The following is a 27,647-nucleotide window of genomic DNA, read 5'->3' as shown; positions in this document are numbered from 1 at the left end:
TTATAACACCCCACAAGCACATATAATCCTAAACTTCATTTTAAGCAAAGAAATTCCTAAAAAAGTATCTAAACTTGTTATCACATAAACAAGATTCATATATACATACTAAAATGATAAAAATTGAAAAGTAGTTAGAATCTCAACTTAATTATAAGTAAAGAAAATTACAACAAGAAGTTAATTAGTTAAAAATCCTAATTAAATTTTGGAATAATCCCTTAATATTAGATTTCAAATAAGGATATGATATTTTTTATACAAATATTGTAACACCCCACAAGCACATATAATCCTAAACTTCATTTTAAGCAAAGAAATGACTAAAAAAGTATCTAAACTTGTTATCACGTAAACAAGATTCTTATATACATAATAAAATGGTAAAAATTGAAAAGTACTTAGAATCTCAACTTAATTTTAAGCAAGGAAAATTATAACAAGAAGTTAACAAGTTAAAAATCCTATTTAAATTTTGGCATATTCCCTTATATTTCTTAGTTTTTTTCCAAAATTTGACCTATTATATATTTAAGTTAATAATATACTAATCCCTCTTTAATTCTTTACTATTTCCACAAATTTTTACCAACCACATAATAAAATATTTAACAATAAAGATTTATGATTAGTTAATGCCCAAACAAAAGTTTACTTCAAGGATTCTACCTAAGAAGAACCTAATTAGCTTGTAATCACACATTAAATAATATAAAAATTGAAATAAGAATCTAGTATACAAGTTGATATAATAATACTTTACAAGTACTAATAATCTTAAATGTAATTTTGAGTAAGAAAAGTTATAATAATAAGTTGGTAAGATAAAATTTCAATAGAAATTTTGGCATAGTCTCCCCTAATTTTTAGACTTTGCCAAATTTTCCCTGCTATTAATCAATTTAACAACATTGAACACCCAAGCAATCAATAACCAAATCAAAATTTAAAGATTTATGAAAACTACCAAGGAAGTGCCTTATTTATCATCACATGGTAAATAAACTATCACGATGACACTTCCACAAAGATTCATAATCCCAAACATGATTTAAACATAGAAAGCTATCAAAATAATCTTACATAATAATCTCTAGCCTCTTGATTTATCCATCCATCTTGACTTTTCCAATGAACTAGTTTGAATAGTTCAATTTGGCCAACCATCTCTCCATTCTCTGTTGACTGTCAAGTATTATGCATTAATATTAAGAATTATAAGTCCATTGGAGAGAAAGAAAAATAAATACTTATTAAATTTAAACACAAATTATTTCAACATTTTATGTGAAATAAAGAGAATAATCAAGTATTAACAAACATGTAAACAAATAAAAAAACCAATAAAAATTATAAGGGAACATACCGGTGGTAGATTTCTGTAGTATAACAGACCTATGAAAATGGCAGATAAGAAGCTTTGCCGGCTCGGTAAACTTTGGTGGAGAATGGTGGATATGGCTTGCAAGTGGGAAACGATTTTTTAAGAAGGTAGATGAGATGGTGAAAATGGTGGAAGGTTCAGGAGGTTATGGTAGATGTTAGAGATGTGGTGGGAAGTGATGCTCTTTTTCATTTTCAAAGTTGCAGGCAAATGATGGAGAGTTGGTGAGAAAGTCTTCACACTTTTCAAAGTCCCAGTGCTACGTGGGTGCTTGGGAGATTTGTTTTTTTCTTTTTTATTTCACTTTCTTTTCATTTCATTTCCCAACCAATACTCCACACCATCCATTGTGCCGACTCTACAACCAAATCTCAGTAGCATGCTGCTACAACTCGGCGCATTTAATGCATTTCATGATGTTTTATGTTTTATATTATTTAAAATTTAGAATTTAAAATTTTTAAAATTAAAAATATAAATTAAAAATTAGATTAAAAATAAAATTGAAACTTTATTATTTGCCTATTATTGGGACTATTTATTATTTAAAATTTAGAAAATAAAAAAATAAAAAAATTAGAATTTATAAATTACAAATTTGACTAAAAATAAAATGTAAGATTTATGAGTTTTGTATTATTTAAAATTTAGAAATTTAAAATTAAAAATTTTTAAATCATAATTTATATATTAGAAATTAGAGTAAAATAAAATTTGAGATTTAAAATAAGGAATAAAAATCATAGATTAAATATTTTATTAAAAAACATATAAAAGTGTAAAACAATCTTTAACAAATTAGTAGCTATAATAATTGCTACTTTTGTGGCATAATTTATTATCTTAATTTAGTAGTTAAGCTAAAGATCATTAATACATCATAAAATTATTTAAAAATTAAACTAATCAATTGTTAATTAAGAAGTGGTTAGATACCTTACAATTTTTTTTATGTATATAATATATTACTAATATATAATGCATTTTTTATTTTCTAAAATAATAATATAGTAGTTATGCATATGGTACAATGTATTGTATCATATGATATTTAACTTACAATCATATATTCATTAATGATATATGATATCTTTATAAACATAAACCATATTTGGAATTTACGTCAATAGAATATCTTGACAAAAATTAGGTTATTATTTGATAATTTCTAATATTAACAATTATTTAAAAACTAAACAATAATTAAAAAAAATATTTTTATTAGGTTAATCTAGGTAATTAAATATTAGTATAAATTTACTTTCAAAGTGAATAAGCCTAAGTATAACAATTCGTGTCAAAAAGTCATCTTTATCTTTTTTCATTTTCTTTCTCTTATATTTCAAACAAAAATATCAAATGCAATAAAACACTATAAATATAAATGATATACTATTTTATGATATGTTACAATTATTTTGATAACTATATTTGTTTTACATGTTTTATTAAAAAATTGTATACAAATATAAAAACTTCTTTACAAGTTAGTATACAACATTTACTATTTTGTGATATAATTTATGATTTTTTTTAATAAGTAATCATTTATGATAAATTAATATTTAACAATTAAAAATAAAAATTTATAATGAGATCAATAAAGTGTTCAGACTTCCCAACCTTACAAAGTTAACTATACACCACTAGGATAGTCATTTATTTGAGTTATTAAAGTGCCTACATTATATATAATTATGTTTACACCTAAATTTTATATACATTTTAAATATTAAAATATTAAAATAAAGTTTTAATAAATCTATTAATTTTAAATGTTTGATTTTATTTTCCATTTAATTTATTATTGAAAGCACAAAAATCATGAATGAAATAAAAATATAATAATTATTCACATATTATAAAGTAAATAAATTATCATTTTAACATTAAATATGCTTTCAAATACTGTTGATTATTATAAAATGTTACAATTTATATCATTCATATATTAATTTCTTCATATACCCATTATAATATGTGTATATATATATATATATATATGACACATTTTTTATTTTGTTATTAATATTATAGTAGTTAGGCATATAATGCCATATATCATATCATATAATATTTAATTGCAATCATATATGTATTGATAATATATGATATTTTTTATACACACAAGTATAAATTCTATGCAAATATAATGTCTTTATAGACATTAGGTAATTTATTTGATAATTTCAATTATGAAAAACTATTTAAAAACCAAGTAATAATTATAAAAAACTATTAATTTAAACTAGGTAGTTAAATATTAGTATAAATTTACTTCAGACGACATGATTTTGAATGAGAACAAATTAGAGGATCATTACTTATTCATAGCTAATTTAAGTTCAATACTACTATATTAAACTTGCAAAAATAACTTTTACATTGTATAATAAAAAAGATTTAAAATTATTTATGTTTGGTTAACATCATATAATAATATTGAAATTTAAATAAATTTATATTATATCTTGGATTATTTGTTATTATCTATATAAAAAAAATATAACATATATATTACACTATAAAAATTAATTGCTTAAATAATTTACCTTTTTATTATTTCATAACAATACTATTATTACATAAAAAAACATTTAAATTTCTATAAATCTATATTCTAGTATTTAATTTTATGAATCTTTAATTAGTATTATTATTATATATATAAATAAAATATTATAATTTAAATATCAAGTCTCAAAAAATACGTATTATATTATTTTATAACATAAACTTTTTATCTATTTGTCAATATGACTTATTACTATTACAATTTAGCAACACTATTCAGTGACAAAATTACTCATTTTGTCATAAAATAATATATTTACTGATGAAACCATTTTGTAAGCAAATATGGATAAAAATTTGTAACTTTTAGTAAGGAAATTATTTTTGTCACAAAAAAAATTGTATTTAGTAACAAATATTTTCGTTGGCAAATAGTCTTTTTTTCATCACAATAGCGTTTGCGCCAAAAAAAAACCGCCAAATTTTCCCGCCATGTCTTTTGGAGACAAAAAATTCAAATTCGTTACAAAAAGTTTTCAGAAATTTGACATTAGCAACGATATCTAAAATTTCATCGGTAAAAGTTCTTTTTAGCGACAAAATTACAATTTGCCCCTAAATTTTTGTCAGGAAAAATAAGTTTTCTTGTAGTGTTTGGAATAAGTTATCACCATGTTAATAATTTTAAATTGGTGGCATATATTGATAGTGATTAGGATGACTGTATTGTATAGATGATTGGAAGAGAACTTCTAGGTTTGCTTGCAGTCTTGGTTCAGTTATCATTTAATGGGCAACAAACTAGCAATCAATTGCCTTATAAAAGACCAGATTGGCAACAGCTTCACACAACTAGATCAAGGAATCTATTTGGATGTGGGGAACATTTGAATTAATAAGGAGGAGCGTGTTGGATAAGTAATTCAAACTCTAGGATTTCAAGGCCATTCAAATTCAAATTTAGCATAACAGATTTCCACTTTGTCCTTTCTTTGATATTTTTCAAATAAATTTATGTTAAGATAAAATTCTCCATTTTTTTTTTGTTTTTATTTATTATTAATTTAAAAAATGAATCTTGAAATAGCCGAAGTCAGTACAAATTGAATTGTGACAGGTTTGATGACGGGGTTAAATATTTTTTCTTAAAAAAATCAATCTAATCTTGTACCGAGAATTAATAGAACTATGTGGGTTTTGTTTGACCTTAAAACCCACAAAATTCCCAGGTTTTATTTTTTAGTAGTACAGAGAAGAATTCCTCATTCATGGCTTGTTTCCATTTTGGATCACTTAGATCCTGAGTACTAGTTGGTTGTGGAGGGTATGGCCACTGGAGGATTGGGATAATTGGTGGCAGCACAAACTTAAGGTTTGGATATTCCTACTTCGGATCAAGTTATCATGGGATGAATATTGGAGGAGAGACTTGAAATGTCGGAATCAGGAACAGTAGGCTTACATAGAAGAAATGGAAGAGACCCAAAAATTTGGGATGAGTAGACAAAAGCTGGAAGGGAAGTAGAGAAGCCTCACGGGGGAGGAGGTATGACTAAACTAGCAATAGAAGAAGAGGAAGACTAGGTGATGGCATTGGCTTGACAACTAGTGGGCTTGATGAAGAGAGATGTCAGAAATGGTAGATGGTCACCAGTAGAATTTGAGATGAGAGCAAAAGCAACTTCTTATTCATTAAAAATGGCATGTTTGGGAAATTGAAATGAAAACTGAAATGCAAACCATGCGGGATGAAGGCATCCTGCTAGACGAAATTGAAGTTTATTAGAATTGTAGCGGCGTAGGTAAGGAAGACAGCTTTTGTAAAGGTGAAAGAAGATTCGAATGTAAGAGTGGTTAACCGAGATGTGTGCACAAGGCATAAGTCCATAAATTTCATGGGCATAGAGCTTGAGCAACAAGTTTTAATTCCTATCTACAATGTCAGGATGTTTTCGCTCACAATTACCGTTCTGTTTTGGAGTACGAGGACAAAATAGCTGATGGTGGATGCCGTAAAAGAATGAAACTCAACACCCCAACCTCCCAAAATTATCTATAAAGCTAACTTAGTGTTTGTAGCCATCAATCGAAATACGAGAACAAGGACCCAGATGTCGGAATGAAGTAAATCAAAAGGCCTTTGTGATAAGGGGAAAAGTAAAAGTAAATGGGAAATGATGGCTTTTGCCAAGTTGACAGGAAGAATAAGACAATTTTTGATTAATTTTTCGCAGAAGAATTATATATATATATATATATATATATATATATATATATATATATATATATATATATATATATATATATATATATATATATATATAGAGAGAGAGAGAGAGAGAGAGAGAGAGAGAGAGAGAGAGAGAGAGAGAGAGCTTATCCTACAGCTAGAATGAAGACTAATAAGACTAGTAGATTGAGCTTAGTAAACTTGACGAGATGAATTGAGAACAGAATGTTAAATCAACTTGAAGCTAGCAGACTTGTGCCCAAAAAGGCCCTAATGATTATGATGCCCCTGGAGTAATATCTGGCCAGTTTCTTGATCCTGGACAAACAAATACAGAATTGAAAAAATACTTTGTTGTCAGAAGAGAATTGAGCAGCACTAATTAAATTTGTCTTTAATATTCGGCACATTCAAGTCAGGAATAAAAGAATGGCCAAATATGGAGAATGGGCAAACCTGTGCCATTACAGACAACCAATTCCCAAGTCCCTGATAATCCTATTGAACAGTCATGTTAATTTGATCTGCAGTCAAGTCGTTGGTTGGTCCAAGAGGGATCATGCACCATCTCAGGGCTAGCAACCAATGCAGCAGTTTGAGAAGATTTAGGAGAGATTGGTAGTTGGTAGCCCTACTCAAAATGATAGTACCACTTAGTAGCAGTATGTCCTAGTTTCAAGCAGATTTGACACCAAGGTCGGAACCATGACCACTGCAAGGAAAGCCACCACGCTGCCCAGAATCACTGGTGGATGAAGAACTTTGTTGAAGCCGAATCGCATGGCTAAGTAGCAAATCATGTATATCATCAAGTGCAAGATGATCAGGAATATTTCCATGGGAGAAAATTTGTTGTCTAATTTGAGTGATAGTGGGTGATTGAAGGAGACATTGAATAGAGGGACATGATTATTTTGGGTGGGAGATCGTTTGATTGAGCAGAGTTATTGGTTTGGGCGGTTTGGGAGCTAGCCATTGGGATGTTTGTGGAAGGTTCTAATACCATAAAACGATTAAAAACAGAATGAAAGACCCTACTCTTTGTTACTCTTACAGGGCGCATGACGCTTGTATTTGTAGGATAATTTGGACTGCAGAGAAGCATTTTTATACAAAGACCAACAATTTACAATTTAGACACCAACTTCATAACTGAGTTATTTAAATTGATTTTTAAACATCAGTTTTATGGATAACCTTCAAGCTTTTGAGTCTGGGGATTTTCATGTGATCAATGTAGCCTTGCATATTAGTGTTTGCTTGACATTCTTAAGACAACAGAAAAACTTTAGCCCTCACAACTGAGAGCCCAGAAACTTCAATGACATTTTAAGCTTGGAGTTTCTCTACCCATTGGGGACTGTAGGAATACAAAATTAAGAATACATCAGTTTGCACATTTGTGAATTCCAAAAAATTATTATAACTCATACCCAATATACATATAAGGCCCCAACAAGTATAATATTGATCAAAACAAGAACATTTCTTTTTCTTTGTCACTCGAGCACCGAAGATAGGAAGCCCAATAACATATCTTAAATCATTAGGATATTTGGTAAAACAACATAATATTACAACTTTAAAAATAAAATAAGTGATAGGTTCAAATAATTAACTCTTTCTAAATCCCAAATATCCTTTACCTTAATAATCCATGTATGTTTTCCTTATTTTTTTTCCTTTTTATATATCTAATTATTTCATTACTCGAACAAACATGTCAATTTAATAGTATTAAAAAGAAAGTTGATTTTTACTTAAAAGAATTAAATAGAAAGTTTTAGAAGTTCATAACTTAAAAAGCATAATTTAATATTAAGTTTTCTCGCACATCCACTTAGTTCCTATACATAGAAGAAAGCATATGACAATAAAATACAACTCCAAACTCAATACATTCCTTCAAATAAAAATTCACCCAGTGCTTTCCCATTGCCACCCAAATGAGCACGAGATACAGCAGGGACATAAATGCAAATGCTGTTCTGGAAACTCCCAACCACAGTGATCACACCATTAAATACATATGGCCTCTGGAAGGTCTACCAAGAAACATTCTCACACAAGCAGAAAATACATAAACACACAAATGTAAAAATAGACAAATGATATACCTCACCTAAAGGGTTGCTAATGATGTCAGTGGCAGGCAACATGACAATTTGCACTAAAAGATATTCCAAGCTTTGTACTAATGGGAATGAAACCGTTCACACACAAAACACCTTCTTGAGCACTAAGTACTAGGTTCATAAGCTGATCTATCAAGTCAATTCTCGGTAGATTACAGGCACACTACCTCTATAATTCCTAACTTACAACTGTTACGACTTTTGAAGCACGTGTTTCTCATACAAAGCAAGGATGTCTCTCTTGTTGGGATTCCTCAGCTGAAGCAGCTCAGCCCCATAATTATGTTTTGTGAGTTCTTGCTTAAGTTTCTGCACAGTGAATTTTGTATAGTCCTCTGGGTTCGTCTGTTGGCTGTTGTTGTCCTCATTGGCCTTGAATATTGAACCACCATCTTCTGACTGCGTGAACTTCAGAGGGCTAGTTGTGCTCCTAGACCTCTTATTTCCTCTTGTTATTCTTTCATTAACATCCATATCTTGAACAGATTCAATACCCAGGTCAAAGTCATCTACTCTTGAACGTTTCCCATGGGAAGCACTCTTGAGTTTACCATCCAATGCCGTTTCATTCAGACGAACCGATGTTAATTGTTGCTGAAGTAAATCAAGTTTTCCTTGTGTGGATTGTAGTTGAACAGAAAGAGCTTCTGCCCTGTTGTTTGCTTCTGCACGTGCTGCACGCTCACTCTCCAGAAGGCCTTCAAGGACTTGAACCGTACTTGCCCTCTGTTCATTGTTTGATTTCATTAGTGACTCTATTTCTTTCTCCCTTTCTTCAACCATTCCCTCCAGCAACGTGACTTTGGAAAGGGCTTCCACTTCAGATACTCGCAAACTCTGCACTTCATCTGCCAGGTCAGTTTTCTGTCTCTCCAAATTTTCAATATGCCTCTCAGCCCTCTCGATTTGGGCCAATCTTTCCATAGCTAACCGATGAATCTCATTCTTTTCCTTTTGAGCAGAGACTGCTTCTGCTCTCGCTTTATCAGCCATTTCAGTTGCTCTCTTGGCTTCTTTTTCAGCAATTTTGCACCTTTCCTGAACTTCCTCAAATCTGTCAAACTCAGAACGGTACTTCTGCTCCAGATGGATTTTCTCCTGTTCTAGCATTCTAGCTTCTCTCTCAAAAGATTGTGCCTTAGCGTTTACAGCCTCTAACTTCTCACCCAATTCCTTGATTTCAAGCTTCAAGGATGAGATTTCCACATCATAGCTCTTCATTTTTGACTCAGCAGCCTGCAAAAGAGGATAAAACAGAGTAAACATATTGTTGTCAATACATACAGACAAGTGATGTACAAAATATTCCTATTTATGAATGCTAGTCATATGCAAACTATGCAGAGCAAGAAGTCACTAAAGTTCATCACTATAACCGCCATACAAACACACCCCTCCCTTTCACTATGTCAAGACACTGCACATGCCATCAATCCAAAGAAAGAGGGGGACGGAGAGAATCACCATACAGCCTACTTCCACCCAAAACATTGCATACCCCACTCTTATAACCACATGAATGTCAAAATTTTCCCAAGACTCTGCATATGTTCATCAGGCAAGGAAGGGGAGAGAGAGAGAGAGAGAGAGAGAGAGAGAGAGGTGCATACCCCACTCTTATAACCACATGAATGTCAAAATTTTCCCAAGACTCTGCATATGTTCATCAGGCAAGGAAGGAGAGAGAGAGAGAGAGAGAGGGGGGGGGGGGGGGGGGGAAGGGAGAGAAAGAGAAAGATTGAGATTAAATAACAGTTCGTTTACAAAGCAACTCCATTCCCTGTTGCCATCATCTAGAATTCGTTGGTCCCTTCAAAAGTGTCATTTTTTGCTTGGAAAGCTAGTTGTGGTGAAGTGTTAACCTTGGATCAGATTCAGAACAGAGGTTGGGCTTTGGTGAATAGCTGTGTCCTTTGCAACTGCAACGAGGAATTGATGAACACATTCTCATTCATTGTGATGTAACGAGTTCACTTAGGTAGCTTCTTTTCTCTTTGTTGGGCATTGCATAGGTCCCTCCTTTGTCAATAAGGGACACTCTTTTAGGGTGGCACAGTTCCTTTTGTAGGGAGGAAAAGTAAGAAAGTTTGAAGACTGACTCCCCTTTGCATGTTTTGGACAATTTGGAAAGAGAGAAACCAAAGAGTGTTTGACAGTAAGAAGCATCTGGTTCAAGCATTGAAACGCTCTTTCCTTAGTACTCTCTTGTCTTGGCATAGCATGTACATAGAAATAGGTTCTCTGTCTCTTATTGATTTTGTAGATTGGATGGGTTCTTGGTACAGGTGGGAATGAATGTATTTTTGGTTGTCCTCTCCTCCCTCTATGGCTGTGCTTTTGGGTATCCTCTGTATATGTCTTGTATACCTTGATGTAAAGCATCCTTGTTCATTAATAATATTTACCCTTTTACTTATCAAAAACAGTTCATTTGCAAAACAAACATTCATAAAGCTCACATTCAATTCTAAACTAAAAAGATGTTAAGAGTGAGATTAAATAGCAGTTTGTTTGCAACAGAAAGCTCACATTCAATTCTAAACTAAAAAGATGTTAAAGAGTGAGATTAAATAGCAGTTTGTTTGCAACAGAAAGCTCACATTCAATTCTAAACTCACGGAGATGTTAGAGAGAAAGGAAGAGAGATTAATAGCACTTTGTTGTTTGATTTTGTAGATTGGGTGGGGTCTCCTTGAGAGTGAGGGTGGTTTTTTGTGGCTTCTCTTTCGAGGCCTTTCCTTTTGGTCCCTCTTGTATCCGTGATGTGTACTTTTCTGTTATATTGTGTTACATACACCTTTCTTTGCCTATCAAAAAAAGTTTGTTTACTAAGGGAACATTCAAGAATCTCAATTTCAGCTCTAAACTCAAAAAGATGTTAGAAAGAGAGGAAGAGAGATTAAATAACAGTTTGTTTGGAAAGGAAATATTTAAGATGCTCACATTCAAGTGACAAGTCTAAGTTCAAAAAGACATTATAATAGCTGTTTGTTTGCATAATGTAAAGATCTAAGAAGCTCACCCTTAACTCTAGATTCAGAGTTGTCATACATTGCTCAGCATATTCAATCTTTGCTGCCTTATCCTTTATTTCTTTTTCCTGCATTTGCATTCAAGGAGAGGACACATCACTACTCCTTTACATCCTTGAGAACTGAGGATAACATGAAGAACAAAGAAAAAACAGACGTGAGATAATAGGAAAGGGGGAGGAGGTCGCCACCTTATCAGCCAAACTGTCAGAGAATTCTGCCCTCAAAGCATCTTCTCTCAGCTGTGTTTGCTTAGTTGTTCGTTCTTGCACAATTGCAGCCTTCTCTAGGGCAGTTTTTGCTTCTCTAACTGCAATATCATACTTTCTTTTCCACTCCTCTGCCTCTTCTTGGGCAGACTGAGCTTGTTCCCTAGCAGCAGCCAGCCTAGCATCAGCAGCACTGCTCCTGGACTTGAGAATTGCTATTTCTGCATTGGCCGTGTCTTCTTCAGCCTTTTGCTTTCCTAAAACCTGTTCATATTTTCTTTTCCATTCTAATGATTCCTGCCTGGCAGAATCCAATGTTTTCGACAAGCTGGAACATCTTTCCTCCAGTGAGCTGCCTTTACTCTGCAAATTAGTTATGCGGCTCATATAGTCGTCAGCAAGTTTCTTCTTGTCATTGATAGCATCCTCATAGCGTTTCAAATACTCAGATTTATACTTCTCACTTGCTTCTAGTTGCTTGCTAACTAATCCCATCTTATCTTCAATTGAACGGCATTTTAACATGAGGGAACTCTTCTCTGATCCAATTTGATCTATTAGCTTCTTGGCCAGGTCAAGTATTGGACCTTCCAAACTGGGCAGTTCAAAAACATTAAATGAAAGTTAAGATGCAAAACCACACACCCAAAAAATTATTAAAAAAAAAAAAGAAGAAAGAGTCAATCTAAACCTTTGCTGTAAGAATATGGACAGTTTCCTCCATTTTCCTGGACCATGAGATGATGCTTCATACTCGGAAAGAAGATTATCAAGCACCTGCATCGCATATCACAACTATATCAGACAAGAAGTATTTGATTATTATATTAACATGTAGAATTCTCATCCAGATTTTGAAACAGAAGCATTTGACTGTAAACCCTTGCAACCTTTCTCGGCCAACTATATTTTGATTAGGAGACAGGAAGTCATCTTATGAGATAAGAGTTGTGTTTTCAAAAAGGAATTGGAAACAAATAGGTCCCAAGTAATGTCCACTTATGAATATGATAACAATTCTACACCAAAAGGGAAGAAGTTCAAGTTGTAAAGAGAAAAATGAGAGGGCTAGCATAGATTGAAGTGGTAAGATGGTTTTCTTTCTCCTAAAAGGCAAGTAAGAATGAAATTGATGGAGATGATGCCCTTAGAGTTTATTCATGAAAAAGAATAAAAGGGTGTTTTAGACATTTTGCTGATTTGAATTGTTTAGAGCCCAAGTTAATGGTAGTTAATCATTTGGGTCCTATTTAGAATTTAGGAAGTCCTTTTGCTAGAATTTCTTATTTGTAATAAGTTTCTATACTTGCGAACTTCCCATTTTCTAAACCCTACTATTTTCTAAAAGGTTTTCCCATTTCAAAAACCTTCTATTTTCTAGTAATTTTCCTAGAATAAGTTTTTATCTTCTAAAAGGTTTCTACTATCTGAAAGCATCCATTTGTGACCCTAAATCTCATAATCATATCCGTTTATCTACCAAAGTATCTTCTTTGTTTTCATATATGGCTTTCCTCTTAGGTTCGTTTTGGGGATTTGAGCCTAAGGAGGCTGTTGGGTGTAATCGAAGAATGTTGCAAGAAGGAAAAGGAAGATTTGCCACTTCTTGGGAGGATGAGGAAAGAAAGTTCAGGCTAGAAAAAAGGACCAATGGAGTAGAGAGATTCGTCCTGTGCTCGATTCTTGATTTGGAGAGCAAGAGGTTTTGTTTGGTGTTCCCTGAAGGGAAGGGGTTGCTTGGGGGCTGGGCCATTTTGGCTGAGAAGAGTCTTGACGGACCAAGAGAAGTGGAGATGAGGGCTTTTGTGGATGTTGGTAGAGCGACGACGGGTAGGGTAGGGGACACCTTTTGGCTTCAGCTTGGTGGTAGAGAGTTGCTGAGCAGAGGGGACCAGTTGGGTCGTTGTCTAGTTGGAAGGTGGGGAGAAGAGTTGATTTTGGGGTCTGATTTGGTTTTGCTAAAAAGATGGGGGGAGCTTTTATGGAATTTGAAAGGGGGAGTGAGATTCGCGAAATTGGGAGGTCTGATCTTCTTGATGGAATTTGAAAATGGGGATGAGGCAGAGAGAGTGTTGAAAAAGGGGGTGCGATGGTTCCAGAATAGAGTTCTGCGTTTGGAGAGATGGAACACTGAGGCTGGTAGTTTGCAGTTAGGAAATCCTGCCAAAGAGGTATGGGTGAGGGTGGTGGGTCTCCCACTACACTTTTGGAATGGAGAGGTGTTCTGGAAAATAGGAAACTATTGTGGGGGTTTCGTTGGCATGGACAATGACATGAGGAGTTTCTCCCAGTTGCAATGGGCCAGAATTTTCGTAAAATCTGAGGGGATAGACCTTTCAAGGACGCTGTAGTTGGTGGTGAACTCTGCTTGCTTTGCAATCCAACTTTGGTGGGAGATGCTGTCGTGGGTCTCCACGGTGGTTCCGATGAGTAGGAGTCGAGGGAGTGAGGAAGCAAAGCGTAGGGATGATGTTGCAGGAGTTTCATGCACAGGGTGGAGCACAAGGTTGGGGCAGGAGTCTTTGTGTGGTGCAGAGCATGGCTCGGTAGACTTAGACAGAGAGGATGGGGGTATAGAGCATAATGATGGCGATATCTCAGCAAAAGTGGCTGCGTCTTTTGATGGCGACGTTGACACTGGAGAAGGAAGAAGAAAGAAGAAGACACCTCTAAGTTGTGATGGGAGGCCCGATTCTGGAAAGGGTTTAGGGCACGTTGGGCTAGATTGTCAAGTCCAAGGGATTAAGGGCTTGAATTTGGGCCCTTCTAATTCAGAGAGTGAATTGGGGCGACTGTCACTGAAGAATGAATGCAGAGGGCTAAGCCCATTTTGGGAAGTGGGTCAGCCCAACCATGTTGTTGAAAAGGCCATGGGTCTAGATTGGGTTGGGTGTGTTGGATCTTTAAAAAAGGGTAGGGCTTCGAGGAGTGTTCTTTATTCAAAACCGTGGGGAATGGAAGAAGAGCTGTTTGGTGGAGAAGGTTTAGCAGCGGTAGAGGGGACTTCCGTCAATGTGTTCTCGGTCGACGCGTGCCTTGTGGAGGAAGCATCTAGGTACCTCTCTCTTTCGTCTAATACTTGTTGTGCTTTGGGGAGGTGAGGCTTTGTTTCTTCTTCTACTCTTTCTTCTGGAATGGAGAGGGCTTTGGTTATAGTAGAGGAGAACCACATCTTGATCGGTGAGCCGATGCATAGGGAAGGGGAGTTGGTTGTAAACCCCTTGAGAGTGCTTTTGGCGGAAGAAGAGGGTATTGGACAGGGTGTCAGAGATTCTCTAATGTCTTTGGAGGCGGGATTTGGAGTGCCGAAGGAAGAGGGTGGGAATTTGGAGTCTTGGAAGTTTAGTTGTTTAGAAAAGTTTTGCCACTGTTTGGGAATGCCAATAGAGGGCTTTGAGGGTGAAATTTTGAAGCTTCTTCAAAGAATGAGAGAAAATAGCAGTTTGAGAAGGTGACGGGGAAAAAGAGAAAATGGCAAAAATCTTCTAGATCTGATCGGGAATTGAAGCAACTGGAGTTTGCGGTGAATTATTGTGGATCTAGGGAGGCTCGGGGGAATCCAGCTGAAGTTAAATGAAACTTCGTGTTCTGTCATGGAATATAAGAGGGGTAAATGATAGTGACCAAAGAAAGTTAATAAAGACGGTTATTAAATCTCAGAAGGCGGATTTAGTTTGTTTGCAGGAAACTAAAGTCCAGGAACTGACTAGCGGGATTGTTTGAAGCTTAGGGGTGGGTAGATATCTAGAGTGAGGGGTTGTGAATTTGAGAGGGGTTGCGGGAGGGTTATGGTGTTTTGGGACAATAGGGTGTTGCAACTGATGGATTTGGAGGAAGGGAGTTTTTCAGTGTCTTGTCATTTTAAGAACTATGAAGATGGCTTTTGTTGGAGCTTTACAAGGGTTTATGGTCCCACGCTAAAGGTGGAGATGGGAGTTTTTTGGAGTAAGTTGGGGGCCGTTAGGGTTTGTGGACTGATCCTTGGTGTGTGGCAGACGATTTCAACATGATTAGATTCCCATCAAAGCATAGCAGAGGAGGTTGTTTGTCTTCATCCATGAGAAGATTTTCAAAGGTAATTAAGGACTTAGTAAAAGGACTTGCCCCTGCAGGGAGATCTATTTACTTGGAGTGGTGGTCTTAATAATCGGAATAAATCGCGAATTGATCATTTCTTTATTTCTGAAGATTAGGAACTTCATTTTCCGGGAGCTGTTCAGTTTGTTATCGCTAGGCCGATTTCAGACCACTTCCCTTACTTTTCAGGTTTGATAACATGTGGCCTAAGGAGGAGGGCTTTAAGACTCATTTGAGATCGTGGTGGGAGGGGCTGAACTTTAGAGGGTTTGCTAGCTTCATCCTTTATGAGAAATTGAAAGCTTTGAAGCCTATTCTGAGATGCTGGAACAAGGAAGTTTTTGGTAAGGCTGAATTGCCAAAGGAGCTAGCTTTGAACTGGGTGGATTTTTGGGATAAGGAGGAGACCTCCCGTTCTCTGTCTTTGGAAGGGGAGGAGTCTAGAAAAGATGCTAGAGAAACGCATAAAAAATGGGTCCTATTGGAAGAAATGTCTTGGAGGTAGAAATCGAGAGAAATTTGGTTAAAAAATGAGGATAGAAACACGAGTTTCTTCCATAGAATGGCCAATGCTCATAGGAGGAGAAACCAAATGGCCAGAATCAAAATAAATGGGTCTTGGATCACATAGGACAGTGTAATGAAGGAGGAAGTCTGCAGAGCCTTTCAGGTCTTGTTTTCTACCTCGAGGAACCGACATCCTAGTATTAGTGGACTATCTTTTGAGAGACTGGAGAATGTAGAGGTGGTAGGGCTAGAGAAGCCGTTTTCGAGGGAGTTTGTGAAGAGCAAGGTGATGAATTTGTTTAGGGAATTCCACGATTTGGGTTGTTTTGTGTGGAGTTTAAATGCCACTTTTCTAGTTCTAATTTCGAAAAGAGTGGGAGCAGAGGAGTTGAGGGACCTCAGACCAATAAGCTTGGTTGGGGTGGGTGGGGCGTACAGGTGGTTGGCCAAGGTGCTAGCCAATAGGATGAAGGGAGTGTTCACTAAGGTGATTTCCAAGGCTCAAAATGCTTTTGTGGAAGGTAGGCAAATATTCGATGCAGTGCTCATTGCGAATGAAGTAATAGACTCGGTTTTGAAAAACAATGAAGGGGCGATTCTTTGTAAGTTGGACATTGAGAAAACCTATGATTATGTGGAGTGATCGTTCTTGCTTACGATTATGGAGAAAATCGGGTTTGGGGAGAAGTGGTTAAAATGCATAAAGTGGTGTTTATCCACAACCAATTTTTCCGTTTTGGTCAATAGAACCCCTTCGGGTTTTTTCAAAACTCTAGGGGTCTAAGGCAAGGAGACGTGCTCTCACCTTACCTTTTTGTGATAGCAATGGAGGCCCTCAACTGTCTTTTGAATAGAGCAGTTTGTGGTGGTTTTTTATCAGCTTGTCAAGTATGGGGGAGAGGTAGGGAAGGGGTTGAGGTCTCTTACTTGTTGTTTGCTGATGACACTGATTTTTTGTGAGGCGTGAGAGGAGCAAATGACGTTTTTGTGCTAGTTGTTGATGTGGTTTGAGGCAATCTCTAGTTTGAAGGTTAATTTGGATATAAGTGAGTCGATCCTGGTGGGTAGGGTGGAGAATGAGGATGATTTGGTAGGCGAGATGGGCTGCAAGGTGGGTAGTTTGTCGTCTACCTACTTAGGAATGCCGTTGGGGGCTTCTTTTAACTCCGTGGCAGTTTGGGATGGTATTGAGGAAAGACTCCACAAAAGGTTGGCTTTGTGGAAGCAGCATTATATCTCTAAGAAAGGGAGAATTATCTTGATTCGTAGCTCCTTCTCCAGCCCCCTATTTACTTTATGTCCATCCTCCATATGCCAAGAGTGGTTAGAATGAGATTGGAGAGAATTCAAAAGGACTTCTTATGGGGAGGTGGGGCTCTTGAGCGAAAACCTCATTTAGTGAGGTGGTCGACAGTTTGCTTAGATAAAAGTAAAGGAGGGCTAGGAGTTAAGAGTCTTGCTACGCTCAACAAGACTCTCCTTGGAAAATGGACGTGGCATTTTGCAAACGAAAGAGAGGCTTTTTGGAACCAGGTTACAAGAGGGAAATATGAGGAGGATCAGGGTAGGTGGTTTTCTCGTGAGGTTAAGGGAAGACATGGAGTAGGGTTGTGGAAAGCTATAAGAAATCTTGGCCACCTTGTTAGCTCTAGAGTTTCTTTTGTGGCGGGCAATGGTCAAAGAGCGAGTGTTTGGAAGGATAAGTGGTATGGAAACTCATCGTTGTGCGATTCCTTCCTCTCATTATTTGTGTTAGCTGCAGCCAAAGAGGTTTGGGTGAGTGATTTATGGACTGTTTCAGCAAGTGGGGTGTTGGGGGGAGTTGGAATCCTCGGTTGACTAGGCGTTTCAATGATTGGGAGCTGGATGAGGTGGACAACCTGCTGGGGCGTTTGTGCAAGGAAAGAGTGATGTTGGATGAGGAGGATAGGGTGAGGTGGTTGGAGTCCAAAGATGGTAACTTTTCAATTATCCCTTTACAAAGTTTTAGAGCTGGAATCATCAATGTGCTTTCCAATAAAGATTATCTGGAACTCTTAGGTGCAGCCAAAAATGTGTTTCTTTGCCTGGGAAGCTTCTTGGGGAAAAGTTCTAAATTTAAATTAAATTCAAAAGAAGGGTCGGGCTTTAGCAATTGATGTTTTTTATACCAAGTTAATGATGAGTCTATTGACCATCTTTTTCTCCATTGTGACAAGACGAGGAAGGTGTGGAAACTGTTTTTTACTCTGTTTGGTGTGTGTTGGGTGTTTCCATCCTCGGTGAGGGAGACTCTTTTGAGATGGGATGGTGCTTGGGTAGGCAAGAAGCATAGATCAGTGTGGAAAGCGGCCCCCTTGTGCTTGTTTTGGTCAGTTTGGAAGGCTAGAAACAACATTGCTTTTGATGATGAGGTGCTGTCCCTAGAAAGGCTGAAAGCATTTTTGTTTTTTCACTTTGGTCTAAGACCAAACTGTTTATAAAAGTTGGTCCTACGACGTTAATAGATTTCATTGATTGAGTGGGTTCCCATTGAGGGAGGTTTTTTTTGTACATCTTGTGTGATCAATTTTCTTTTTGGTCACAGCTGTAGGAGGGTGAGTTTCTTTCATATGTACATCTTGGGCCGCTATTTTAGCACCTCTTATTAATACAATACCTTTGCTTACTTATCAATATATATATATATATATATGTATATACATATATGGCAATGCTGCTTTTTCCCCACACTTCGCTTTTTGGAACTTGACTATACTCATTAATAAATAATCTAGTTGATTTTTGCAAATTCCACATATGTTGTGTTGGTTATGAAGACGCTTATATCCTTTTCTTTCAGTTCTACTGAATCATTTTCTGTTTTGTGGTTCTTTATCTAGTCCCAAATCATATTTTCTAGCATACTTATTTGCCTAGTGTTGGAGAGTTTAGCGTAGATGTCCTTCCATCCATGGGTGTAAACCAACAATTCCTATAATTGTCAAACCCCTTCCCCCCTCTCCCATCATTTTCTCTTTTCAGATGAAAGTTGAAGATTCAGATGCCCATACTGTACATAAAAATGGTGACTGAGGGTCTCATGGTAATTTCATAAATTAAGGTCGCATTGCAGTTGTGCAGCAATTACTATGTTTAAAAATTCTATCATTTTTAATTTGTTGCAGGTATTTTGTCCCATCTTGTCATGAAATCTGCATCCAGAAGAATTTGTGGAACAACAGGTCGTGGAATGGTGTATTAGAGTGATTAATGGTTTATGAAGTAATGGAAGGCATGGTATGAACCGGAAGAATAAAAGGAGATGAAACTTGATGTTCAAATCAATTCAGTCTTAAAACGTTCTATAGTTCCTCAAGCTCACGTGAGCTTGAGCCTTTTTTTTTTTTTTCTGATAGGTACGTGAGCTTGAGCTTATTTGGTCACTGATTTTTATAAAATACTTCTTGCATTAGAGTCCCATACATATCAGCATCTTAGATTGCATATATCATGCTTAAGAAGATCAGACCTATAATTCTCCTTTATGGGGAATCTCATTTGAAAAAGGAAATGCCAACATCCAAGGGAAAAGCATTCTACAAAGATCGATAATATTTTGAAAGTGAATACTAACCTTAAGGACATTGTCTATTTTTGCATCAGAAGCATGACAAGCAGCTCTCAACTTCTTTTCCATGCTCTGTATTGCATTTGAACATTGTAAGTCTGCCTCCATAAATGCAGTCCTTTTATAATCCTGCATCAGAGGGAAATCCAAGTCAAATCACAAAAAGCACAAGATATCTGCTTAAAAGATTAATATTAAATTAAAGATGCACAACTGAATCGATATCAGCATTTGCTAATAGAAAAACTAATGCATACTTCCAACACTATAAAATAAGAGAAATTTCCTCCTTGTCACACAAATAGTTGTCTGCTTGTAAGATTTGTAGTGTATTGTTCCCCCATTTTCAGTATTGTGTACCACGTTGTATTAACTTGCATATCATAATTCCTTTTCCCTTTTTATCATATGCGGAAACAAAGAGAAAACATATCTAGACTTTATCAAACACACATACTACAAGAAAGAGTCAAAATACATCAATATAATTGTACCAAAACTTGCCAGTTCTACCCTTTAAGTTTACATACATTCACAAAAAACCACTATACTAAAATCTCTAAGCTCCAAAAAAAGCACCCAAGCAATAAATCAAGCATGGGCGAATAGCTATATACTTGTACAGACTCTGCACCAGCGCACATGCACAAACAAATATATACAAGTGGGTCTGAAGTTCAATTCATCTTTAATACAAAATAAAGATTAAAAAAAAAAAAGAAGTGCCACTCAATCTAAAATCAAAGAAAGCCATCTTTATTCCATGAAATTAGGACCCAAAAAAAATACCAAATGCAAAATAAAGATAAAAAAAAAGTAAAAGTGACACTCAATCTAAAAACAAAGAAAATTCATTTTTATTCCATGAAATTAGGACCAAAAAACACCAAATGCAAAATATAGACCAGATATATAATAACATATACAAGGGGCATATCCTTTGTTAAATCATAGGACACCACATCCACATCTTTTTTCTCATAACCTTTTTTTATTATAGAAACAAAAACCAAATCACCTCAAATGCCTTTCTAAAGAAGTTCTGGAGAAGATTCTCATATTTCTGCCTCGTTGGACCAGCTCCTACAGCACTAGCATTAAATGCAGCCAGTGATTTTTGCTTTGCTTCATCATGCGCTTCTCTTAGTGATACCTACAACCAGTAGAATTAGAAGATAACAGAAATATCTGGAAAATTAGGACATAAGAAATACTTACTTCCTCAGGAGGCTTTGTTCGGTCAAAAGCAGACATATAAATTTCAGTTGCTGAATCATAAGCTCTTCGGCACTCTGCTTCTTCAACACTCTGCAAAACAAAGAATAATTCAAACCCTCGTGAAAGTATAAAATGAAAATCTTCGACCTTATATAAAGAAACAACTGCTGCGGTATAGCCTTGATTCCATTGCTAAAATTTCAATTCTATTACAAGTTATAAAAAAAAAGGATAGAAAAAATGAAAACAATATGATTACATTTGAATTATTTGATGCCTTGGAGAATTTCCTTTAAATATTTCTTTTAGGTTTTATTTCTTTAACCCCTCTTTGGGTCCAAATCTTATACAAACTTTGCATTCATCCCATTTTCATCAGGATGTTTTCTTTTATCACTCATAAAAAAAGAAGAAAATATGTTTGGAGTTTTGATTGATATAATTGTGTTCTCCAACAGTGCAAGTTGCAACAACATTTATACTATATATATAATATCAGTCCACTACAGAAGGGAGGTTGGTCAAATTCTTAAGCCAGGAAGCAACAAAACTTAGTTCCACATTTGCAGCAGAGTTTACGTACATTTTTTCCATATTCATATTATCAGAGACACAAGTATCCTATTTTTCTGAAAAAAGCACCATTTTCAAGCTACCAATCATGGACAACATGATGAAATTGAAACATGTCAAATTGAAACATGTCACTCAAGCATAACAAATTTGACCATTGCCAAATACACAAAAGTAGCACAAAACATTATAACTGGAAACAGGACTCTGGATGCATTACTAACCTGCCATGAGGAGGATATTGTAGGCACTGCACCATTATTGAGAGCATTCAGATAAGCATCTGTAATACCAACAAGTATGGGCCCAGTCATTACTGTAGCCCCTAATTGCTTCGGTCTAGTCCTCTCAAAAACAAACTTTGCCAATGCATCCAGACCAGATTTGAACTCTGGCCTTAGTTTGTCCAACTGCATACAGCCCAATATCTCAGTACACCAATGAGAAGGGAGAAAAAAACTAGAATTGGGTTCATAAACACAAATAAATAAATAATAGCATACATGAGATACTGACCGAAATCTGATCTAGTCGCTGGAGATCATTTTCATTATTCAGAGGCCGCACAAGGGTGAAACATTCTCTGTCTGGAAAAAGAGCTCGAATGGAATCCCGGATCTAGTGATAATTATTGTTATATAATTAGCATTTCCAATTGAACATTTACAACAGAAATTGGCAACCAAAATATCAAGCATTCAAGGCTCTGAGACCTAAGCTCAGGCGACAGAATGAAGAACTGTCACACTGGCTAAAATTTTTTACAAGGACTAAAACTAATGCCATATGGTACCTCATTTTTGGCAGCTAAATCTCTCCCACCACCTTGAACCGGCCTCAAAGCAAGCTCTAGGTAGTCACGGGGCGTTATTCTCCTATTATCTTCAACTAAGTCCAAATAAAAGTCCTGCAGGTAAGCAGCTAGATGTCAATACCCATTAAAAATTAAACTTTCTTCAATAAGATATGAATTGGAAATCAGTTAATGCACAAAACCAAACCTGTAATCTTCATGGAATCAAAAGCTCATATTGCAAAACATAACAAAATAATACTAAAGCAAAGATATCACAAGAGCAATCTCATATTGTTGCTGCCAGCTCTCCTCATGAGTTTGCACCATCCAACAACAAAGTTCAGTAGAGTTATCATCTCATCATTTTGGAGACAACAATTCTGTTCCATTTGAAAATTTAGAGCCCTAAACATGAAGAAGTTAAAGCTAGCATGGCTGATGAATGCAATTTGAAGTTATGGAACAGCATGAGCTCAAACCAATGAGTTTGAGAGTAGAAACTTGATGGTGAGACCCACATATGTGGACTCACAGACTGACTTAACAAACATATAAAACTATAAAACATTCAAAGAGAGCCAAAAGGTTCTAACAGTCTTTTCATATTAAGAGAACAGATAGAAATCACATAATACAAAATACAATTACCCTTAGAAGCCAAACAAAGATTGGAGAGAACTGCCCAAGCTCAGAAGATGTAGTCCTCCCCCCAGAAGCTCTAACACGTATATGCTTAGTCATTTGGGTGACAAGAGAGAGGCGGTCAAGTGCGGTTTCGTCAATACCACCCATCTGAATGGAAGGAAGAACTTAAATAGGCAGAAGAATCAAGAACCCATACAACAGAATTTATGGGCATGATACACAATGCATGCTGATTGTGAGGAGAAAACACAAAATAGATCAAATTTCAATAAAAAGAAACTGTCTACTAAATCCCACAACCAATCCTTGTCCACAATGATGAGGACTTGAGCATATGATGTACCAACCTGGTTGTATATGAACATACTAGATAAAAGGACAGCCAAGGAGAAAATCTGTGTGCTGTATGTTCCCTGTCAAAAAAAGAAAAACATAAGAAAGTAAGAAAACATAATCACTGGGAGTTAGCAAACCAAATAAATAAACAGATAGAAACAATATCAAAAAGCTAAAAATGGATATAAACAAACTGATGAACAAGTAAAATGAGATTTGCCCAGTGTCCAGGACTAAATTACAAAAGCTAAGAAACAGATCCAGCACAACAAGTTCATTACTTCATTAATCAACCAAATAATTGACAAACCAACATGGATTCATTCTTGTGTAGAGGAACTGAAACTAACCGTTTGATCATAAGCATCAATTCCTTCACTGTCCAATAGTATAAGATTATATTCAGTTCCATCAAGAGCAGTTCTCTTTAAGGGTGTGCTCCACAACCAAAGCCCTTTGGTACATGGCCGATGAGTTGATGCAACTTGAAACCCACTACTCCTCCCAAGAAGCTACAACAAATGCACGCAAGCAGTGCACATAGTTATAGATGTGACACAAAACATTTTGTACAGATATATAACAGGAAAGAATGAGGAGAGAGGTACACTTTTTTTTACTGTAATGGCAATATTAAATTAACATTCAAAAGCATCTAAGCTGAATAATTCAAATTCAAATCTGTCTAGTTGGAGCCCTATAGAGCATTATAGCATCCGAATAAGCATTCAATAACATAGTAAACTAGGATACAATGACCTCAAATAAATATGGAGCTTTATCACCCTAAAGTTGTTTTCTTTGTTTTTTCTTTTTGTTAGTTGGGGTGGGGAAAGTGGGGTGTGGGTGAGGCTGAAGGGAGGTTGCGGCTTTGGTTTTGTTAAAGAACTAACAGCAAAGAGAATGATTATTAAGAAGCAATTTTAATCTTAACTTAAAGTGTGCAGTTCTCTTTTCTTTTTTTTTGATCAGAAAAAGTGTGCAGTTCTCTTAGTCTCTCTCTTTTAGTTGTTCCCTGGTTCTCCATCTTTTTTTTATTTATTTTTGTTTTTTATAGGCAATAAAAGAAAATATATAAAGAATGCCTTAGAAAGGCCATACCAAGGTACACACAATGTATATAATATGTGCCAAAAGGCTAACAAAGGAAATAGAATACAAAAGAAACATCCCTCTCCTAACTTGAAGCTTAGCCAATCAACAAAGCCTATGATGGACATTGAGCGATGTTATATGTACACTTAACTCAATCCAAAAAAGTGGCTATAAAAAGAATATTTAATTACTTGATCCAACTGCTCCAAATCTTGAAATGGCCCCCTATTTCTTTCCTTCATAGTTCCATATAGTCCAAAACAGGAATAAAGGAGTGACCCTCCAAACTTTCCTTTTTTTTTCCCCCAAAAATGAATCACACTAGCTTAGAAGATTCTCTCTAGCTGAAGTGTGCATCATCCATGTCACATCAAATAGAGAAAAAACTAGTTGCCATAACATTTCTTACTTTGGCACAATGGAGTAAATAATCAATTGATTCTTCATCAAAGTTGCACAAGTAGCACATGCAAAAGACTTACTTTTGTCACCACCTGAAGATTCCAAACTATGTTTGCAAGAAAAGGGCCTCCTCCACCCCTGGCTAAGAAAGCATAGAGAGGTTTGATCAAAAGATGCCTCTCTTAGTTTCGTCCAACTCATCCTATCCTCCTCATTAAAAAGGCATCCACTCCCTCAAGTTCCTAGTCACTGAGTTGTCTTGAAAAGTGGGGGGGCTCCATTGGGCCCCCTCCCTAGCTTCCTCCCACACTCTTGTTGTATTTGTCAATGATTACTTTCAAATGCAATGGTTATTTTTATGACAAAGTTATCTAAACTACCTGATGTTGTTTCTAAAATTTACAATGAAATTCTAGTCTAATTTAGTAAAAACATTAAATTTCTTCTATTTGATCATTCTTGGAATAGATACAATCAATCATGAATTCATTTTGTGTTGATCATGTTATTATTTACTAAACTAGTTGTGCCCCACATTTCTTAATAAAATGGTATTTTTGAGCAAAAAATAAATCATTTATTGAATCTTGTTGTACCTTATTGTTTAATATGCACGTACAAAAACATTTTTAGACCAATGATTCTCAAAGCACACCACCTCATTAATCGTATTCCCTTTCCTATTATCAATAATCCTACTTTTTTTCCCTTCTACATCCAAGTTGATCTCATTTCAACTTAGTCGTGCATTTGGTTATCTTAGCTTTGTTCATAATCGAAATCATTTCTCTTTGTATTTATAAATTAAGGGATACTCTTGTACTCAGGAGGGTTTACCATTGTTATAGTCCTATATCTTGAAAATACTCTCTATGTAAAGATGTTATATTTTTTGAGTTCACTTCCTTCTTTTCATAGTTTTGCCACACCACAACTTGTCTATGGATCTCATATCTATTCATTCATGGAAGTCAAATAATATTGAGTCTAGTTAAAAGGAAAAAAAAAAAGAAAAGAAAAAAGAAGTCAAATCATCTTGTTCACCACGGACTCATAGTGAAATCCCTCTACACCGACCTTGAGACAGAATTCTTACAAAGAGTTTGTAAATTGGTATAAGTCAAATAATATGATAGAAGTCTATGAAAGTTGTTGGTTATAGTATAGCTTTTAAAGTGCAAAAGTACTCCATTTTTTCCTTTCTGGTTTTGGGAATTTTCTGTGTACTGCAACAAATTATGTAATTCTCTTAAGGAATGACACATGTTAAACAGTCCCAAATCAAACCCTAATTCAAGAACAAGTCCCTCTACTCGAAACAAAACGAAACTTCATAAAAATCACCACTAAATATCCCACAAGCCATGCAACGCTCCGAAATACAAAATCTAGAACGCAAATCAAACAAAAAAAAGAAGAAGAAAACCCAAATTACACTAACTTTCCTCAATGTGAAGAAAAAGAACGAGAAGGAACCTGATTCAAGATATAGCTCTTGCCCTGGCGAGCGCGACCGCAAACGGAGACAACGCCGATGGGTTCCTTGACGAGCTGAAGCGTGGCGACGGCCTCCGGATCCATCCGAAACTTGCCTTTCTCATCTAAGTAGACGAGGCGGATTGGCCTGGCAGGGCCGGTGACAGGCGCTGCCGAAGACGACGACGGGGAGGAGTAGGTAGGAAGGGGCTGGGGCGAAACATCGGAGGATTCTTTTCCTCTGTTAAATAATCGCATCATCTTCTCTTTCGCCTTCTTCCTCTTCTGATCTGTTTCAGCCCTTTTTCAGTGTCTTTTACATACAGAGAGAGAAATAAAAAGGGAGAGATTTAAAATGGGGGAGGGAAAGGAAGGGGTGTGAGTTGTGGAGGTTTGGCTTTCGGGGAAGGCAGAAAGCGATTTAGTGTGCCGTGTTTGTGAGAGGGAATTGCAATTACTATGCTACCCTTGATTGGTTTGGCGGTTGTTGCCCTGAATGGAGGGTGTTTTAGTTAATTGCCAATAAATTTCTGGAGACGGCGTGGTTGCCAAGCTACGGGTATGGGATTTGGGGTTTGAATCCGAAATGCGCCTCTAATACGCATTATAAATTTCTATCTAGGCGATCCACCAATTTTTCATGGTAAAAATCACGATCGGTTTTGAGTGAAAAAAGGGTAAAGTGGGTTTTACCTTACTAATTTAAAAATATATAAACAAAAATTCTCAAATTTTATAATCACTTTTATTTTTTATTAATTTTAAAATATATATACATTTTTTTTATATATATAAATTTTGATAATTATTTTTTAAAATGACCCTTTATTTGAAAATATTAAATCAAATTATCAAAAATTAATTTATCATTTTAAGTAAATAAAAGTATCTTATATATGAAATATAAAAAATTCTTTCATATGCTTAAGTGATAAATTTTATAAGATTCTCATATGATAAATAAAATATTTTCTAATCCTCTCATTTATAATGATTTTATATTTTATATTTTATATTATATAAATCATTCCATCTTCTTCTTTTTTTTTAATAAAAAATATTGACTTTAACTTCATTCCTAAAGTATATTAATTAAAATTATAGAATTACATAATAAAAATAAAATATTAACTTTAACTTCACTTGTAAAATATGTTAATTAAAAATATAGATATTGAGAAAAAGAAATATAATAAGAGTCAATATTTTTATTTTTTTATTTTTAAAGTGAAATGTTCAATATGATAACATCAAAGAGGGTGAATGAGCGAATTTACAAAAATTATTAAATAAGAAGTTGAATTTTTAATCCAATTTTAACAAATAATCATTATAATAAAAATAAACAAATAAGTATGCAAATGAAATAGGAATTATATGGAAAACTCTACGCTAATTGTGGAGATAAAAAACCACAGGACCTCAAGTC

General features: G+C 35.3%; 1 protein-coding gene across 1 annotated transcript; it reads right to left on the bottom strand.

Annotated features, from left to right (window-relative positions):
* Positions 1–7,996: 7,996 nt before the first annotated feature.
* Positions 7,997–26,611, bottom strand: LOC117904444 (guanylate-binding protein 2). Its single transcript, XM_034817042.1, has 14 exons — positions 26,219–26,611; positions 23,596–23,757; positions 23,257–23,322; positions 22,913–23,056; positions 22,262–22,375; positions 21,985–22,086; positions 21,693–21,878; positions 20,896–20,985; positions 20,696–20,830; positions 19,684–19,806; positions 12,196–12,281; positions 11,487–12,099; positions 11,286–11,363; positions 7,997–9,499 (listed from the first exon to the last, which is right to left on the bottom strand). Exons 1-14 carry the CDS (start codon positions 26,477–26,479, stop codon positions 8,456–8,458), a joined length of 3,204 nt encoding a protein of 1,067 aa, XP_034672933.1. The 5' UTR covers positions 26,480–26,611; the 3' UTR covers positions 7,997–8,455.
* Between the last annotated feature and the right edge of the window lie 1,036 nt (positions 26,612–27,647).

The sequence above is a fragment of the Vitis riparia genome, chromosome 17 (genome assembly GCF_004353265.1).
Source record: "Vitis riparia cultivar Riparia Gloire de Montpellier isolate 1030 chromosome 17, EGFV_Vit.rip_1.0, whole genome shotgun sequence".
In the NCBI taxonomy this organism is placed as follows: domain Eukaryota; kingdom Viridiplantae; phylum Streptophyta; class Magnoliopsida; order Vitales; family Vitaceae; genus Vitis; species Vitis riparia.
Note: the sequence above shows the minus strand (reverse complement) of the source record. Positions and strands in the feature narration are given on the sequence as shown.

Excerpts from the sequence above, each read along its gene's own strand:
- LOC117904444 (XM_034817042.1), bottom strand. The coding sequence starts at position 26,479 with ATGATGCGATTATTTAACAGAGGAAAAGAATCCTCCGATGTTTCGCCC. Across the intron at positions 22,376-22,912 it reads TCTTTGTTTGGCTTCTAAGG|GACTTTTATTTGGACTTAGT; the intron begins GTAATTGTATTT and ends GCTTACCTGCAG. Across the intron at positions 9,500-11,285 it reads CTCTGAATCTAGAGTTAAGG|GCTGCTGAGTCAAAAATGAA; the intron begins GTGAGCTTCTTA and ends CCTCTTTTGCAG.